The sequence below is a fragment of the Rhinatrema bivittatum genome, chromosome 1 (assembly GCF_901001135.1).
Source record: "Rhinatrema bivittatum chromosome 1, aRhiBiv1.1, whole genome shotgun sequence".
In the NCBI taxonomy this organism is placed as follows: Eukaryota; Metazoa; Chordata; class Amphibia; order Gymnophiona; family Rhinatrematidae; genus Rhinatrema; species Rhinatrema bivittatum.
This window is the reverse complement of record NC_042615.1, coordinates 785,037,963-785,056,416: the sequence shown is the minus strand read 5'-3', so window position 1 is coordinate 785,056,416 and position 18,454 is coordinate 785,037,963. Positions and strand designations below refer to the sequence as shown.

Genomic DNA, 18,454 nt, shown 5'->3' with positions numbered 1-18,454 from the left:
GGGTGTTGGTACGGGAAGGTGGTAGGGTTATGGTGTTAGTAGGTAACATTTCTTTTGATAAGAATAGGTTGGGCGTTGCCATTGCCATGTTAGTTCTCACATGGGTGACAGATGCGGAAAACGTGTCAAAGTTTCTACAATAGACTAGGCACAATGAGCATGCCCTATACCACCCATCCACGCGGGGTCCCTCTTCAGTCTCGTAACATAGCATTACGATGAAAATTGTATTTATTCATTTATGCTTTTTATATATCGCCGTTCCAACAGAAGATCACAACGATTCACATAAATTGTTCATAAAAATTAGGAGAAACCCAACTCCATTGGGGGGGGGGGGGGGGGGGGCGGCGGCAGGTTTCATGAGGATTAACATACTGTCCTCTGAGAACACCTATTTCAGGTAAGTAACTGTTTTCTCCAAGGACAAGCAGGATGGTAGTCCTCACACATGGGTGAATTCCTAGCTACAGACTGTTCCCCAACAGAAAAGGGAACCAACAGACACCTAAACAGGTGCCAATGGGCACACCACCACCAGTGCTGTTGGTAACAGAGGGAGAGACAGCCTGAACCCAAACAACGGGCCTTAGGTTGGGAGAGTTGGATTCTACACCTCAAACAGGTTCCAAAGGTCAGACTGACCAAACCTACTGTTGAGTTGGCCATTCTTAACCAGACAGTAATGTGATGTGAATGTGTGGAGAGAACTCCACATTGCAGCCTTGCAGATCTCCTCCACAGGAACTGCTCTGACAGAATTAGCCTTGACATGACCCTCAAGATGCAGTCCTGCCTGGGCATAACAGAAGGAGATGCAATCTGCTAGTCAACTGGATATTGTCTGTTTGGCAATGGCAACGCCCAACCTATTCTTATCAAAAGAAATAAAAAGTTGGGTGGACTGTCTATGGGCTTCTGTTTGCTTCAGATAATCAGCAAAGGCTTGCTTGCAGTCCAAATTATGCAGTGCTCATTCACCTTTGTGCAAAGGGGGCCTAGGAAAGAATATTGGCAGGACGATTGACTGGTTAAGATGGAAATCAGTCACCACCTTAAGCAGGAACTTCGGGCACAAGACCACAATGTCATAAAATTTAGTATAAGGTGGACAAGTCACTAAGGCCTGGAGCTCGCTGATCCTGCATGCTGAAGAAGCCACCATCAAAAATATGACCTGCCAGGTCAGGTAATTCAGGTCACGGGACACAGCGGCCCAAAAGCAGCTTTCAACTGCTGAGTTAACACCACACTGAGGTCCTAAGACACAGCAGGAGGCTTCAACTGAAGCAGGCACTGCATGAAACGTACAACTATAGGCTGTACAGAGATGGGCGTACCATCTACACCATGGTATGTGCCAATTGCACTCAGATGGATCCTAATGGAGTTTGTTTTCAAGCCAGCCTCCAAAAGGTGTAGGAGGTAATCAAGCAGTTTTTTTGTGGGGCAGGAGAACGTATCAAAGGCCTTCTGCTCACACTACACAGAAAACTTACTCCACTTTAGTCCATAGGACTTACTAGTGGAAGGCTCTCTCGAAGTCACTAGGACAAGAGACTAATCCTCAGAGATTGAGTAGTTGCAACATTAACCTCTCAACATTCAAACTGAGCGACAGGGCCTGGAGGTTGGGATGCCACAACCTCCACCAATCCTGCGTAAAGCGATCTGTGGAAGTCCACCAGACTGATTGGTTTCCGGATGGATAACTCCCTTAGGAGTGGAAATGAGACCTGTCTGTTAATGAGGGGCTATGAGGATCATAATTCCTCTGTCCTCAAAGATTTAAGAGTCTTCGCCACTATGGGAATAGGAGGATATGCATGCAGAAGACCCTTGCCCCAATGTCGGGCAAGGGCATCCGACGTTGGTTTACAGTCTGATCTGTACAGGGAGCAGAAATCGAGACACCTTACTGTTGCAGGAGGATGTGAACAGATTTACGTCTGGGCTCCCCCTGAAGTGGAATATCCAATTCATTATCCCCTGGTCCAGACACCACTCATGGGGTCTAAAGGCTCAACTCAGCCTGTCCGCCAGCCAGGTATGTGGCCCTCAGCATCATCCCGTTGACAGGGCCCACGACCAGATCTGGACTGCTTCCTGACAGGAGGTACGATCCCGTACCTCCCTGCTTGCTGACATACCACATTGCTACCTGGTTGTCAGTCTGGATCAGGACAGCTTTGATGGCCAGCCAATCTCTGAAAGCCCATAGTACATACATGAGCTCCCAATGCTCTAGGAAGTTGATTTGATAAGAACGTTCCTGAGCGGACCAAAGACCAGGGTAGGTGCATCCTTGCTTGGGACAATTTGAGTGGGGAGACTCCTAAACAAGATCCCCTGTTCCAGATTGGAAACTAGATGCCACCAGGACAAAGAATCTCACAGAGACGGGATGACTTGGCTGCAATCCTGGAGGCTTTGAGTGGCCTGGCGCCACTGTGACTTCAGGGTCTACTGGGCTCTGTGCATGTGTAAATGTGCCAAGGGATTAACATGGACAGTTGCAGCCATATGGTTCAACAGCATCAATGTGTGCCAGGCCAACTTCTGGCTCTGCTGAATCTGCACCACAATGGTTGCCATGGCGACAGCCCTCTGGCAGGGCAGAAAGGCCTTGGCCTGAGCCGTGACTGGCTGAGATGGGATGTTGAGTAGTTGAGAACGAACCCTAGTGACTCCAACATCCGAATAGTCAAGTGCAAGGAACAGACCGCCCCTACCTGAGACATGTTCTTGACCAGCCAATTGTCCAGATATGGGAAGACATGCAGTGCCAGTCTGTATATGTGCGCTGCCACCATGGCGAGGCATTTTATGAAGACTCGTGGGGTGGACACGAGCCTGAACAGCAACACGTAGTACTGGAAGTGCTGTGTTCCCACCACAAATTGAAGATACTTCCTGTAACCTGGAAAGATCTTGATGAGTGAAGGCAGCCTTTAGATTGAGGGTGCATAGCAAGTCCACTTTTTGCAAAATGGGGATCAAGGTGCCTAGGGAAACCATCTTGAACTTCTCTTTTTAGAAACTTGTTTAAGGCCCTTAGGTCTAGGATAGGATGGAGTCCTCCTGTTCTCTCTGGAATCAGGATGTATCTGGAGTAGAAATACCCACCCTCTTTGCCTTGGTGGTACAACACTCTGGCTGATAAGAGGGAGGATAGCTCCACTTGTACTACCTCCTGAAGCACTACCAGCCCCCAAGTATGGGTTCAGAAGGCAATTTGATGGGACACCAAATAAATTCAATTGGCACCCTTGGTGGACGATGGCCAGAACCCACTGGTCAGAGGTTACACTTGACCACTAGTTTGCAAACAACTGCAGCCTGCCCCCAACCTTAGCGTCCATCGTCCCAGGTACAGGCAACTGGCGTATACTCCCTACGGCCTAGTCAAAACATCGTCCCCAGAGTTGACAGAGGCTGCTGCCTGGGATGGCTGTGGGAGCCCTGCTGTTGACAGGAGCAAGGAGGCAGAGGATAGTACTTCCTCTGGCGAAAGAAAGACTTCCTTGGACCTGGTCTCAATAGCCTCCTAGATGAGGATGACTGGTCCGGAGAACTGGTGGAGAGTTGTTGGGAGGGACTCTGTGGTCCTGATGTTGGCCACAGCATTCCTCACCCCATCTCCAAAGAGATTCTCTCCAGTCATGGCACATCAGCAAGTTATTCCTGTACCTCCAATCAGGGATCAGAGGCCTGCAGCCATGCCATTCTGCAGGTGCTGATTTCCGCTGCAGAGACTCTCGATGCCATTTCAAAAACATTGTAGGTTGCACGGACTTCGTGTTTTCCACACTCTTTTGCACCAGTAACTTGGGGATGTCTTGCTTCTGTTGAGGCAGTTGCTCAGTCACCTCCTGCACCTACTCCTAAGATGTCCCGTGAGTCCTGGCTCATGTAGAGCTGGTAGGCAGCCATGAGGGCAATAAGCATGGTGCCTTGGATTACCATTCCCCCAAAAGTATCCACTCTATGGTCCTTCTCTGGGGGCAGAGGGGATGGGTCTGAGGGTGCTTGGCCCTCTTGAGAGCGAATTTGATCACTGCAGACTCGTGAGGCAGTTGACAATTATCAAATCCAGCAGTCTTCTGGATGAGGTAGCCCCTGTCCACTTTAACAGCATACCCTCAACAGCAACTCAAGTATCTCATATATCCGGACTAGCGTGACCTCCTTAAGAGGCTCCATGAACTGGATGATCTCAAGCATTTTGTGCCTGACATCCTCTGTCAAAAGTTGAAATGGGATGGCCTCTGCCATCATGCTCACAAACCCTATGAAGATCAAGTCCTCAGGCGGGGACTTCATTCATCTGGAGAAGAAGGGTCTGACAGGAGACCATCGGAGTCCTTGGAGGACTTAGTCTGATCATCCCTAGGGGTCATCAGGATCCTCATCTTCACTGTATACTACAAGGGATGGGGCACAAGGTGCTTGGAGTTCGTACAGAGGTGCAGGCACTGGCAGAACTGGATGGAGCGGCTACAGGCCTCTGCCGCCCTTCGTGGCGCTTCCTCCTTGGAGGAACCAGCAATGACCACTGTATCTGTAAGAGGAAGTCTCAGTGCTCTACCGGGCACCAATGATGTCTCAAGAACCGGTGCCAGATGGGTTGGCAATGCACCAATGAGAACACTGAACGTCTCCTGAAGTATATGAGGATAGGCAGCACCGGGTCAGATGCCGTCTATGCCACAGGACAGAGGCCCTGCAGTGCCTGTTCCACTGCCAGATGGACTCTATGCTCCAGTTCCTCCTCAAACAGCTGATGCCAACACCAACTGGGAGAAAGTAAGGGTGGCCAGATCTTGGGACCCGTGAGGAAGGGGGGGGGGGGGAGAAATCGGCAACTGGCACCAGAACTGGTGGAGACCACCACAGACTCCCAGCACTGACAAAGGATGGTCTCTTCTCGCAAGCTTTAGGCTTTCCTTGATGCTTGACCCGGTGTTTCCCCGGTGCAGAAGTCGAAGAGGACGAACCCTGCATCCTCGGCCCGGAGGAAATAGACAACGGTTGGGTCTCCAGCAACCCTATCCACTGGCAGCAGACTGAATGACAGTACTGCAGACAATGGCGTGGAGTCCATTGGTGTGGTTCCAAGATCCTTAGATGCCAATAATCGATGGATCAGACTTCTTTGACCCGAAGAGATGATCCATCTTGTCAAGTCGAAGCAGATGTCCTTTTGAGGTCATCTGGTCACACAAGTGGCAAATCTGGACATCATGCAATGCCCCCAGGCAGAGGAGGCAGACCATGCGGATTGGTGATAGACATGTTCCATGGGCACTGTGGGCATTGGTGAAAACTGGACAAGGCCATGACTAAGCAAAACAAAAGGGCCGAAGGACAAAACGAAAGTGGCGGACATCAACCAGTAGGCAGAGGCACCGCCTCCACGGGGGATAGCAACCACAAAAGTAAGCTTACACAAAGACGTCGAAAACCCTGACTGGGGACACTATGGGAAGGCACCGAGAGGGACCTGGCGATGGAAAAGAGAAAAAAAAAAAAAAAGTCACGAAAAAAGTTTTCCCACTAGGCCAAAAAGCTAAAATTTTTAAGAGTTCAATCAACCTCGAGGCTCACAGCTACATGGAAGAGAGACTGAAATGGACCCCATGTGGATGCGTCGTATAAGGCATGCTAGAAACTTTGGCAACTGATATTACCCATGTGTGAGGACTACCAACCTACTTGTCCTTGGAGAATGAGTCTTCTGCCGCTTGGTTCTCTTGAGTGGATTTGACCATCACAGGTTGGTATGGTAGCTGTCTGGCTTCGAATCCTGGAACTTTTCGAACGAGGTAAACCGTGTCCACCTTCTTATTGATGAAAGTCACAGTTCTCCCATATCCTGAAGGATTTTGGGGACTGGGAATGGCATGAACTTTTTATGTGGCTCCATAAATTGGAAGATGCTCATTTTAGCTCTAGTTTCATTTGACATGACCTCTCCAGTGACCCATAGTATGTAAACTTTCGACGTGATTGACTTCTTTGTTTAATGTTTTATATTACGTATGCATGCTTTCTTGTTCTCCACTGTGAACATTTTTGGATGTGCATGGACGAAGTCCTTTTAAAATAAATAAATAAATAAATAAATAAATCTTTCACCTGCAAAGTAACGGGAATGGCCTCTGCCATTCTCCAGATAAAACCTGTGAAGGAGGGGTCCTCATGAGGTGACTTCCTTCTCTGAGGAGGAAGAGGTGGGTTGGAAAGCAGACCCAATGACTAATTTTTTTCAGAGACACTGTTTGATCCTTACTCCCAACTGTACTCTGCCTCTCTCATCTACCAGGGATGAGGACTCTGCGGCCAATCCTGGGATGAGGTCTCAGAGAGGATGCTTTAGCTAGGATCCCAATGGAAGGATGCCCTTGTGAAGCTTCCTTCCCCAGTGCACTGGAGATCAGTGTGGCGGGCACTGCCCCTGACCTCACTCAGAGAATCAGTATTGGTACCGGTATTAGTGCCAGGGCCTGGCCGCCAGGCAACTGAAGGACTCTGGAGCAGTTCTAGGATCATCTGTGCTGGTCCTGGTGCCCTTCAAAGCCTACTTGATATTCCTGTCTAGCTTCTCCTCGAAAACAGCAGATACCAACACAGACTAGGAAGCATGGAGGGGTGGCCAGATGCTCCATGGAACCAAGAAGAGTATCTGTAGCTGACACCAGAACTGTGGAAGCTATCATGAATCAGCTCTTACAACAGGACTGTTTAAGAAAGGGCTGGGGGGGGGGGGGGGGGGGGTGTTCTCAGTAGCTGCCAGACTATCCCCACTCCCAGTATTGCACATTGATGGAGACTGATGCTTTGACGAATTCTCTCAATAACCACCATCAGAATTCCATGAGTGCTGTGTTTAAAAGGCAGAACCCAACACTGTTATCGATCAGGAAGAGTCAGATGATGATAGCCAGTCTCAGGGTTCCCTACTGGCCCTCTGCACCAAGGGAACAGACAGCTTCTCTGATGCAAATCAGAGATCCTTCAATGTTGATACCTGTGAATTGGACTTCCGGTGCCTGAAGTGTTTCTCCATCAATTCTATTCTGGTTATTGTTCTGCCCTCATGACACACAAGTCACAACTATCATGAGGATCAGTGATAGACATGACTCCAGCACCTGGAGGCATCACTGGAACCTGTTAGACATGTTCAACGGAAAAGAAAGGGTCGCAAAATAAAACTCAGTAGTAATAGATGCCCACTAGGCATGGACAGCATGCTGACCCGGCACAAACAAAAGCTTTAAAATGGTTGAAAAACCTACCTAGGTGAAAATAGTGGGTTAGAGAAAAAAGTATAATACCTCGAGACTCCACAATGAATGATCCTGCTTCCAGAAACCGCAAACAAAGACCTAAGCAGGAGATCTGAGGCAAACTGCAATGAGAGGCTTCAAGAAAAAAGCAAGACTGAAGGGACCCACGTGAAACACGTGGCATGCTTAATGAGGCAGTCAAATTTCTAGAAACTTTGACAAGTTTTCCATGCTGGGCTCCATCTGGTGATCTCATCCATGTATGAGAACTAACATCCTGCTGTCCTAGGAGAACACCTGTTACAGGTAAGCAACTCTGCTTAATAGTCTCCAGCCGAGTTTTCCCAGGCATCGTTATGCTTTTTCTTGCATACCCTCCCAAGCCTAGAAACTTTGACTGGCACACTGAGCATGCCCAGCATGCCAGTATCTACGTGGGGGTCCCCCTTCAGTCTTGTAACAGAATTACAAAAAAATAAAATTTAGGAGAAACCCAACTTTGCGGGGTGGCGGGCGGGTTTCCTGAGGACTCACATCCTGCTATCCTGGGAGAACACCTGCTACAGGTAAGCATAATTGCTTTCTCCTAGGACAAGCAGGATGATAGTCCTCACACATGGGTGAATATGTAGCTCCAGGCTGCTCCCAAACTTTATTAAACCCACAGGCACCTTACCTTGTGCCAACGGGAACTGTGGTGCCATGGAGAACAGAAGGAGACAGCCTGAACCTGAGAAAAGGGCACTAGGCAGGAAAAGTTGTGTTTTGCAGCTGAAAGATTACAAAGATTACGACTGAAACTGTCTGCCATCTCTGTCCAAACAGCAATGGGCAGCGAACGTATGGAGAGAATATGCCGCAGCCTTGCAGATATCGGCCACAGGGACCGCTCGCAAGTGGGCCACTGAAGCAGCCATGGCTCTGACAGTGAGCCTCGACATGGCCTCCTATCTTAAGGTCCGCCTGCGCATAGCAGAAGGAAATATAAACAGCCAGCCACCTTGACAGTGTTTGCTTGGTAACCGCAACTCCCAATCTAGTCTTGTCAAAGGAGATGTGGCCTGGTGTCTGCTCGAGGTAGAAAGCTAAGGCCCTCTTGTAATCCAAGCTGCGAGAACCCGTTAACCCTGGTGCAAATGAGGCCTGGGAAAAAAGGTGGGCAGAATAATTGACTGGTTAAGATGAAAAGCAGTCACTACCTTAGGCAGGAACTTAGGGTGTGCACAGAGGACCACCCTATCATGAAAGAACTTTGTGTAGGGCAGATACATCACCAATGACTGAAGGTCGCTTACCCTGCGTGCCAAAGTGACCGCAACCAAGATGACGACCTTCCAGGTCAGGTACTTCAGATCACAGGAGTGCAGTAGCTCGAAAGGTTCTCGCATGAGTCGAGCCAACACCACATTGAGGTCCCAGAACACAACAGGCCGCCGCAGGGGAGACTTCAGCTGAAACAAACCCTGCAAAACCGCCCCACTATGGGCTGTACAGAGACTGGCGAACCATCAACATTCTGGTGGTAAGCACTGATGGCACTCAGGTGTACTCTGTCCGAGCTGGTCTTCAGACCAGCCCCCGAAAGGTACAAGTAGTCAAGCAACCTTGGAGTGGCACAAGAGAATGGATCCATGCCATGACTCTCACAGATGGAAAACCTCTTCCACTTCAAGTTATAAGACTTCCTGGTGGAAGGTTTCCTGGAATCTACAAGGATCCAAGACACGCTGTCAGAGGTCAAGGGGCTGAAAAACCTAGCCTTTCAACATCCATGCCGTCAGACACAGACACAATGTTCTGAGGTTGGGATGTCGCAGTCTGCCCTGAACTTGCAAGATCAGGCCGGGGGGAGGTCCACAGACTGATCGTTTCTCTGACAGACATCCCCGCAGGAGCAGGAACCAGGCCTGTCTCCGCCAGCGAGGGGCAATGAGAATCAAGGACCCCCATCTTGCTGGAGCTTCAGGAGGGTCTTCAGAGGAAGTGGATGATACTCATACAGAAACTCCTTGCCCCAATGGTGGGCAAAAGCATCCAAGGCTATCTTTCCGTCCCCCCTGTACAGGGAGCAGAAGTGGTTCACCTTGTTGCAGGAGGAGGCAAAGAGGTCCATGTCCGGGACCTCCCAGAGGCAGAAGATGTGATCTGCTCAAGCACAGTCACAGCACACAAACAGGCATCCAGTACATGCTCAGCGCGCTCTCAAGGCAGCAAGAACTCAGGTAGGCGCTTAGTATGCATCCAAGTCTGCGCTTAGCATGTATTCCGTACGCACTCAGATAGGCATTCAGCGCATGTTCAGACAGATACTCAATATTCGCTCAGGTAGGTGCACCAAAATATAGATTGTGCATATATGCCGCGACCTTGTGCACAACAGTAGGCACGCATGTGCGTATCTATAATCACACCACCACGCAGCAATTATGCGCACAAACAAGCGCATGCAAAGTATGCTGTCGCAGCCTACCACACAACTCGAAACTCAAGCCTGGGAGCGGGGCCTAGCCAGAGGCTTCTCAATCTACCATGCCTGCACTACTACCATATCTCACTAAACTCCCCAGAGAAGTGAGAGGGAAGAAAGAAGACTGCAACCACTCATGCCAAGGGAAGAGGACCCAATAAGAAAGGAATAGGGGAATAAAAACCTCCCTACTCTCTACCTTCTGCTCATATTCATATACTTTTACTTTTTTTTACCTGAGCTCACTTGGATCTAGCTGAGAGTACAACCAGGTCTCTGGCTATTGGGGATGGGCGCCAAAGACTTCACCGTCAAGTCTCCCTTTAAGTCCACACCTGAAAAAGGCTAAAAGCCCTCAACTGAGGGAGGAACTCATTGGTGTCACCTCAGGTGTACAAGCAGTGCAATAACTTTTTTTTTTTTTTTTACCACTACAGGCAATCTCCGATAGGGAAATGCAAATCCACCATGTACTGAAGATGGAGAATTCAGGTGATCTGATGCTGGGACAGAGCTATATATCCTGACATCAGCTTTTACTCCGTTTCTGGAAATAACTCTGTTCTTTCATGCTGAAAGTGTAATTATAGAAATATTCCAAAAATAATTAAGAATTTAAAAAAAAAAAAGTATTACTTGCACAAGTCTCATACCCCTTGACTCAGTACATGATGGAAGCCCCTTCTGCAGCAACAGCAGCCATGAGTTGTTTAGGATAAGTGGTGTACCAACATTGCACAGCAATACAGTGTAGTTTTTGCCCATTCTTCTTAGCAGAGAGCTCAAGTTCTTTCAAGTTGGCTGGGTATTGTCTAACTGCAGTCTTCACAAATTGCCACAGATTTTCTATTGGATCTTGGTCTGGGCTCACATTGGTTCACTGAGGTCGTTCACTTTCTTGATGAGTTACTCCATTGTTATTTTTCTTTTGTGCTTAGGTTCATTCCCTGCTGAAAAGTTTAAACTGCCTACTCCGGAGTCTATAGAAGATTGGAACAGGTTTTCCTCCAGTATTTGCCTGCACTTTGAGAAAAAGATGGTACAATCTTCATAAGCCTTGCTTTCCCAACTACTGCAAAATATCCCCACAACATGCTACCACCACCACATTTTACAGCAGGTATGGTGTAAGGGTAATATGCTGTGTTAGTTTTACATCAAACATTGCTTAGCATGGACAACAAAAAGTTTCACTTTGATCTCATAATACAAAATTTTCTCCCATATGCATGCAGTGTCCTTAAGTGTATCTTTGCAAATGCTATGCAGCACATCATATGGCTTTTCTTTAGCAGTAGCTTCCTTCTTGCCACCCTCCTATACAGGTCATGTTTATAAAGCAATCTTGAAATTATTTAACACATTCCCAAATCTCAGTCAGACATCGGTAGTTCTTTTAAAGTAAACTTAGGCCTCACAGTTACCGTCCACAGCAGTTTCCTTAACCCCTGGCTACTGAGTTTGGAGGAATGGCATGAATGTGGTAGTGTCCTAGTGGTACCAAACTGTTCAAACTGATTGCACTTTACAATGCAATCAAGACTGTGGATTTTTACTTTTAAATTACCTTTGGAATATTTCTATAATTGTTCTTACAATTAAAATGTAGAGTATGTTGCAGTTGATCAGTGAAATCTATTTTAATGTGCTGAGGGGGGATATGATAGAGGTCTTTAAGATCATGAGAGGTCTTAAACGAGTAGATGTGAATCGGTTATTTACACTTTCGAATAATAGAAGGACTAGGGGGCATTCCATGAAGTTAGCAAGTAGCACATTTAAGATTAATCGGAGAAAATTCTTTCACTCAACGCACAATAAAGCTCTGGAATTTTGTTGTCAGAGGATGTGGTTAGTGCAGTTAGTGTAGCTGGGTTCAAAAAAAGGCTTGGATAAGTTCTTGGAGGAGAAGTCCATTAACAGCTATTAATCAAATTTACTTAGGGAATAGCCACTGCTATTAATTGCATCAGTGGCATGGGACCTTCTTAGTGTTTGGGTAATTGCCAGGTTCTTGTGGCCTGGTTTGGCCTCTGTTGGAAACAGGATGCTGGGCTTGGGACTCTTGCTCTGACCCAGCATGGCAATTTCTTATGTTCTTATGTGCAAGAGTGTAAAGACTTTTATAAAGCATTGTATAAGAGTTTAGCTATTAGCTTGAGTAGAGTATTGCAAATTCATTTAGGGTTTGAAAGCTAGAACTAGGGTTTTAAACTTGGTGTTCTGAACTATAGGTAACCAGTATCTGGATTTTAGGTAACCAGTATCTGGATTTTAAGATAGGTGTGATCTTTTTAAACTTGTGTGTTCAGCAGCATTCATGTCATAGTGTTCTGAGTTGCAGGCACCAGTTGAGGTTTTTTTAAATTTTTATTTTGAATACTAATGTAGAGGAGTTACAAATCATCACACCTTGACTACTGTATCACTGTGGCAAAGGCAGGTGTTGCAAAATTGGCACAGTTGAAAAGACAGCCTTAGCTACAGCCTAAACCTGAGCTTCAAAGGTAGGCTTAGTGTTTAGGATGAATCCCAGGCTAAAGACTTGAGAGTCACCTAAAACTAAGACACTGGTGACTCTTACCTACCCATATTACATGCATCTTTTGCAGATGAACTTTAGGTTTATCAAGTTGTAGACTGTCTGGAAACTTGAATGATTGCCCTGGAAAGATCTATCATTTTGTCCAGGACACCAATGTCTTAGTTTTAGGTGACTTTCAAAGGGGCAGATCTTCCTGTCTACTCTCAAGTCGTAGCCTGGGATTCATCCTAAACACCAAGCCTACCTTTGAAGCTCAGGTGTAGGCTGTAGCTAAGGCTGTCTTTTCAGCTGTGCCAATTTTACCACAATGATACAAATCTTCTCATGTCACATCCTGACTACTGTAACTGTTGTACATTACAGACACACTTTCTCTTTTTTTTTTTTTTTTAAATTAACATCTAAAGTGCTAGAAATGCTGGCAAGAGGCAGCCCGAGACTTAAATTGATCAAGGATGTAGCTTGTGGGGAGACCAGGCCCTGCCAGCAGGGGAAATGTCAGAACCTGCCCTGATTAAACTGTGTCACTAGTGGGGAAGCCAAACCAGGACCCGCCCCAATGAACAATGCCACTGGCAGGCAGGCTAAGCCCTGCTAATGGAAGATGATGCCCTGGGACCCTGCCTGATGGATGCTGCCACAGGTGGGGAGGCCAGGCTCACCAGTGTAAGGACAGTGGGCAAGTGAATGAGGGGAGGAGGGTGAGAAGAGAAAAGGGAGAGTGAAGGAGAGTAGGTGAGGGAAGGGAGAAGGATGAAGAGACAGATGAGTCTGGCCCTTTGGATGATTTAAAAATACAAAGATAGGAAGGGACCAGGTTTCTCAAAGGTGTAGCAAATATACCAGTAATATTTCCAGATTTCTTGAAAGTTGGCAAACCTGCAGGGGGGCCCTCTTCCCAAAAGCCCTGCTCCCTGGCTTTTCCCTTACCTCCAGTGTGGGGAGGCGGGTAGTGTACTCCCCTATCCTGTGGGGGAGTGGTGCACTCCCTCCTTTCATTCCACTTATCTTACCCTTTCAAATCCCTCCCCCACTCTGATTCTCTCCTGTCCTTCCCTTTTCCTCCCCTCACACTATTAGGGCCTTCCCCACCAGTGGTGTTCATCAGGGCAAGTTCTGGGGCCTCTTCCCCTCACCAACCTTTCTACCAAGACTGGTGGGGGAATCCTTCTGTGGACCTAATCAAGCCATGTGAAGAAAAAACATGGCGGCTGACCTAATGGGCTGGGTCTGGCCTACGGCTTGTAGTTTGTGGACCTCTACGTTAGGCAATCTTATAATTGAGGCATTCACAATGGGTGGAGGCATTCCAATAGGCCAGATTTGCCCCAACTGACTGCTCAAGAGGGACAGGGGTCCTTTTTGCATGCTGTAATTTTAAGAGTAAAGAGAAGAGTTGATATCCTTTACCCGAGAGCAAAATGATAAATTCGTGAGAGAGAGCATCCTGAATTATTTCCTGTGGGCCTTCTGTGGCAACATTGGAATTTAGTTCATTCTGGATGTGGGCAATCTTATTTGATAAGTTTGCTAGGTTATTGTAGTGTAGATCATATTCAAGGTGTGTGACCACATCACAAGCTGCATTTGTCATGTCAGTGATGCTGCTTGTTGTGTGAAAATGCGCTACTGCATTAACAGTTTCATGTTCAAATCACATCATGAAATTTCAGCTATTGCTATTTTCAGCTACTACTTCTGTAATACATTATGCACAGCTTGGTAATCAACCAGGTACAATTTATAAAATACTGCTGATGATACCACTCTAACCATGTCCTCCTTTACTTACACGCCCCATATACAAACTAATAAAAAGGTGTCCTACAATACACCATACCTATGTGTCGTCTGGTCATCTCCACTGTGGCATTTCTGTTAACATTGGAGAGCAACCCTAAACAAAATCGTTCTGAATTTGATGGATCAGTAAAACCATCCACGGTCAGTGAAGGTTGTGATGCATGGAAAGTTTCTCCCACTCTCTGATTCAATTCGTAATATGCTATTGAGCACCAAAATGCAGGTTCAGAATAAGTAACAGGTTGCAGATCTAAAATGAAGAAGAAAGATGTATATTACTATAGGATGAATTTTCATATCTAATGCTTAAACCAGGGAAAGCAGAATGCATACTATCAATTTGCATATATGCACCCTAGCCACATAATCCATAAAATGTAAAACCGTTTTCCCATCCCAGTGGCTAGAAATGTCTTCCTGAAAGGTGCCTAACTAACCACTCCTGGCAACAAATTAGAGATCCACCAAAATGTTTTTCTCCACTTTCAAAAGAACTTCAAAAAAGCATCCACTCAAGACTTTGCCCATTTCCACACCTCTCAATATTTTATCATGATCCTCAAACACAGATCAACTTACCCAGACTATGATTAACTGGAGAAAGAGTACTGGGAGACAACTCTGCTGGAGATCCTGCACAAATATAAATTTTGCAACGGGAAAGGGGGGGGGGGGGGAGAGAGGGAGGGAAGAAAATAATTCAGATATTCAGATTACTCTTACTACTAATCAAAACACAGATGCAAAAACACATCAGTTTAATGAATATCAAATACTCTGTTTAAACACTTCAGGAAATCCTTTTCCTGGAAGTATAACAGATATCAACTTTTTATCAATAAATCTTCACTTGCATTTATACTTTGAACTGTAATAGCTTTACTTATTTGATAACACTTTAGTCACATCAGAATGGACCAGAAGGGTACCACACTCTCTGCTAGGGCAAGATCAGCAAATTTCAAGCTCTTTTTAGCTTCTCCTACTTGCCTCCTTTCCCAATAATGCAGGGCCAATGGAAGCACTAGGCAGCTGCCTAGATGACCACTGTACTGGGGGAGGCAGTAGTAGAATGGGGCCAACATCAAATTTGGGCTGGCTGCCCTCTCTCACCCACCCTGCAGCCAGATATTAGAAATCATGATGGACTGGAGTTGTCAACAGGGCCAGGCACTTATCTCCGCCTCTCTTCCAACATCACATCTATGCACCTATTGGTCCCTTGAGTGTACAAATCCACAAAAAAGCTCATGCTGCATATGCACTTGGAGATGGCAGGACCAAGAGACAGCAAGAGTAATGCCCCTCCCCTCCTCAGAATGAACTCCATTTACAACCACCCATTGTCGCCTCACACTCAACCAGTTTCTAAGTCATTTTAGAACCCATACCAAGGGTGCTCAATTTATTTACAAATCCCCTATGCAAAATTGTATCAAAGGTCTTAATGAAATCCAAGTTCCTTACATCTAGCGCTTTCCCTTGATCCAACTTTCATCAACTAATCAAAGAAAATGATCAGATTCATCTGACAAGACCTACTTCTAGTAAACACAATGCTGCTTGGATCATGTAATCCACCAGATTCCACAAACTGCACAATCAGATTTTCCATTAATTTTCTCACCACAGATTAACAGGCTTGTAGATATTAGCCTCTGCCTTACTTCCATTTTTGTGACTAGGAACCACCTCCAACCACTTTCAGTCCTTCAGAACTGCTCCTAACTCTAAAGCAGCATTGAAAGCTGCCAGAACCTCACTAAATTAATATCCTCAGATGTATCCCAACTGGCCCATCACTTTACCTATTTTGTTTAGTTAGCTCCTTATACACACTTTTCTGAAATTCGACTGAGGTTTACTTTGCTTCTAATCGTGTGTGTGTGTTCATTTTGTGGTCCTACTCCTAGCCCTTCCATATGAACACCAGATATTTAAGCAAATTTTGGTTTTTTTTCTGGTCAGCCTCTACATATTCCTCCTTGTCATCTCAGAGTCTCAATACTACGTTTGCACATCCTCCTATCACTAACATATCAGAAAACGTCTTGTTTTGCTCCCCCCATTTTACTGCATTTGCTATTTTTCTTCCATTTAAATCTCTGCATTGCTGACTACTTTCCCAGCTTCTCTTAGCTTTTCCAGATATTGTTGTCCCATTGTCATCTGATCTCTTGTAGTTTAGGAATGCTACCTTTTCTCTTTTCAGCTACTTTAGGAAACCATGGCAACCTCTTTTTCCTCATTCCTTTATTTTCTATTCTAACAAAATGGTTAGTTGCTCTTAATATCTCCTTTTAGTTTTGTCCACTGCTCTAATTCACCTAGACTTTCCCATCTAGCTGGCTCCTTGAGTTAATCCCCATTTTAACAAAATTAGTTTTCCTAAAGTCTAGGACTCTTGCCTTTGAATTAAACCATCTTCCTCCAAGCCTTCCCTTGACTTTCAAAACCATCCATTTTCTACCAGACGGGACTCCGCTTACCTGACTAGGAGCCCCGCCTAGTTTAGATTTGATATTTTGCCTCTGTTTTTGTTTCGTTATTTAGTTTATTCAGTTTTGCTGTCCTTTGTCTCCAGCTAACTTAGCCCCCCAAGTTACTACCTCCTTGTTATATGTAACTTTCGCCTCTTGTTAAATGGTTGATTAAGTTCTACCCCTTGTTACATGTAAACCGATTTGATTTGAATTTATTCATGAAGGTCAGTATAGAAAAATGTTAAATAATACTGAACCACATCCATCTGGTGATCAGTGAATCCCAGATGATCATCCACATCATCATCATGCATTTACAACACAAAAATTCATTAACCACGTATCAATTAGAAGGACAAGAAGAGGAAACTATCAAACAAGAGATTTGGAAGTAATTATTTCAGAATACCTCAATGTAGAAAAGTAATATAATTAAGTAACAAGAAAAGACAGCAGTATGCTTGAATACATTAATAGAGGTATGATCAACAGGTAATATTGCCACTGTACAGGTCATTTTTAAAGCCCCACTTTGTGCACTGTGTTTTATGAAGGTAAGGCCTGCAGAACTAGAGGATGGGGCCTGCAACACAAACCTTACTATGACAGCTTCGAGATGGGCTAGTCCGAAGGGCTCGGTGGCAGTATTGTATGCTGCCATGTGGAGGGTTCTCAGTTCAGGTTGTAAAGCAAATGTTGCTTACCTGTAACAACTGTTCTCACAGGACAGCAGGATGTTGGTCCTCACATATGGGTGATATCACAAGATGGAGACCAATCACGGAACACTTGTCAAAGTTTCTAGAACTTTGAATGGCACCTACAGGGTATGGGCCAGCATGGCACCAAACCTGCAGCCAGCAGGGGTCCCCCTTTAGTCTTGTTTAAAGCTACAGAAGTGCCGAAAAATAAAATAAGAAAACGAACCCAACGCCGCGGGGTGGTGGGCGGGTTTCCTGAGGACTAACATCCTGCTGTCCTGTGAGAACTCATGTTACAGGTAAGCAACATTTTCTTTCTCACGGGATAAACAGGATAAGCAGGATGGTAGTCCTCACATATGGGTGAGTACCGAGCTGAGGATGTCCGAAAAATGCACCAAATGTACCCAAGATGTGCAATAGGCACAAGGACTGGGGTGGAATTTGGTAGAGGGCATCCTGAACCCTAACAGGCAGGCGGAAGGGTTGTTGGTACGTCAAGTTGTAAAAAGGTTGTGCAAGACAGATTGGCCGAAGATGGAATCTTGTCTTCCGGGCTTGTCTAAACAATAATGGGCTGTAAAGGTATGGAGAGAACTCCAGGTAGCAGCCCTGCAGATGTCAGGAAGAGCCACAGAGCGTAGGTGTGCTACTGAAGTCACCATGGCCCTGAGAGTGTGCTTTAAAGACTGTTAAGGAAGGCATTCTGATGTTCGAATAATGCCTGCTTGCTGATAGCAAAAGGATATGCAGTCCGCTAATCAGGAGGAGAGAGTCTGCTTACCCACAGGCTGCCCCAATTTGATGGAATGGAAAGAGAAACAATTGCGTGCTTTTCCTGTGGGCAGCTGTACGGTCTAGATAGAATGCTAGAGCCCATTTACAATCAGGGGTATGCAGAGCCTGTTCTCCTGGATTGGAGTGGGGCCTGGGAAAGAAGGTAGGTAGTATAATGGATTGATTAATGTGAAACCCTGATACTACCTTAGGTAAGAACTTAGGGTGAGTGCGGAGTACTGCCCGGTCCTGCAGAAGTTTAGTGTAAGGCAGATAGGTAACTAGGGCCTGTAACTCACTAACTCTGCGAGCTGAAGTGATTGCCAAAAGGAAAATCACTTTCCATGTGAGATATCGAAGTTCACAGGATTGGAGAGGCTCAAATG

General features: G+C 46.0%; 1 protein-coding gene across 1 annotated transcript in view; it reads right to left on the bottom strand.

The window, feature by feature from the left end:
• The window catches only part of SMAD2 (SMAD family member 2), a 267,476-nt gene that overhangs the window by 66,806 nt on the left and 182,216 nt on the right, over positions 1-18,454 (bottom strand). The window contains 2 exon segments of the mRNA XM_029580444.1: positions 14,145-14,357; positions 14,687-14,740. Coding sequence (XP_029436304.1) covers positions 14,145-14,357; positions 14,687-14,740 — 267 coding nt within the window.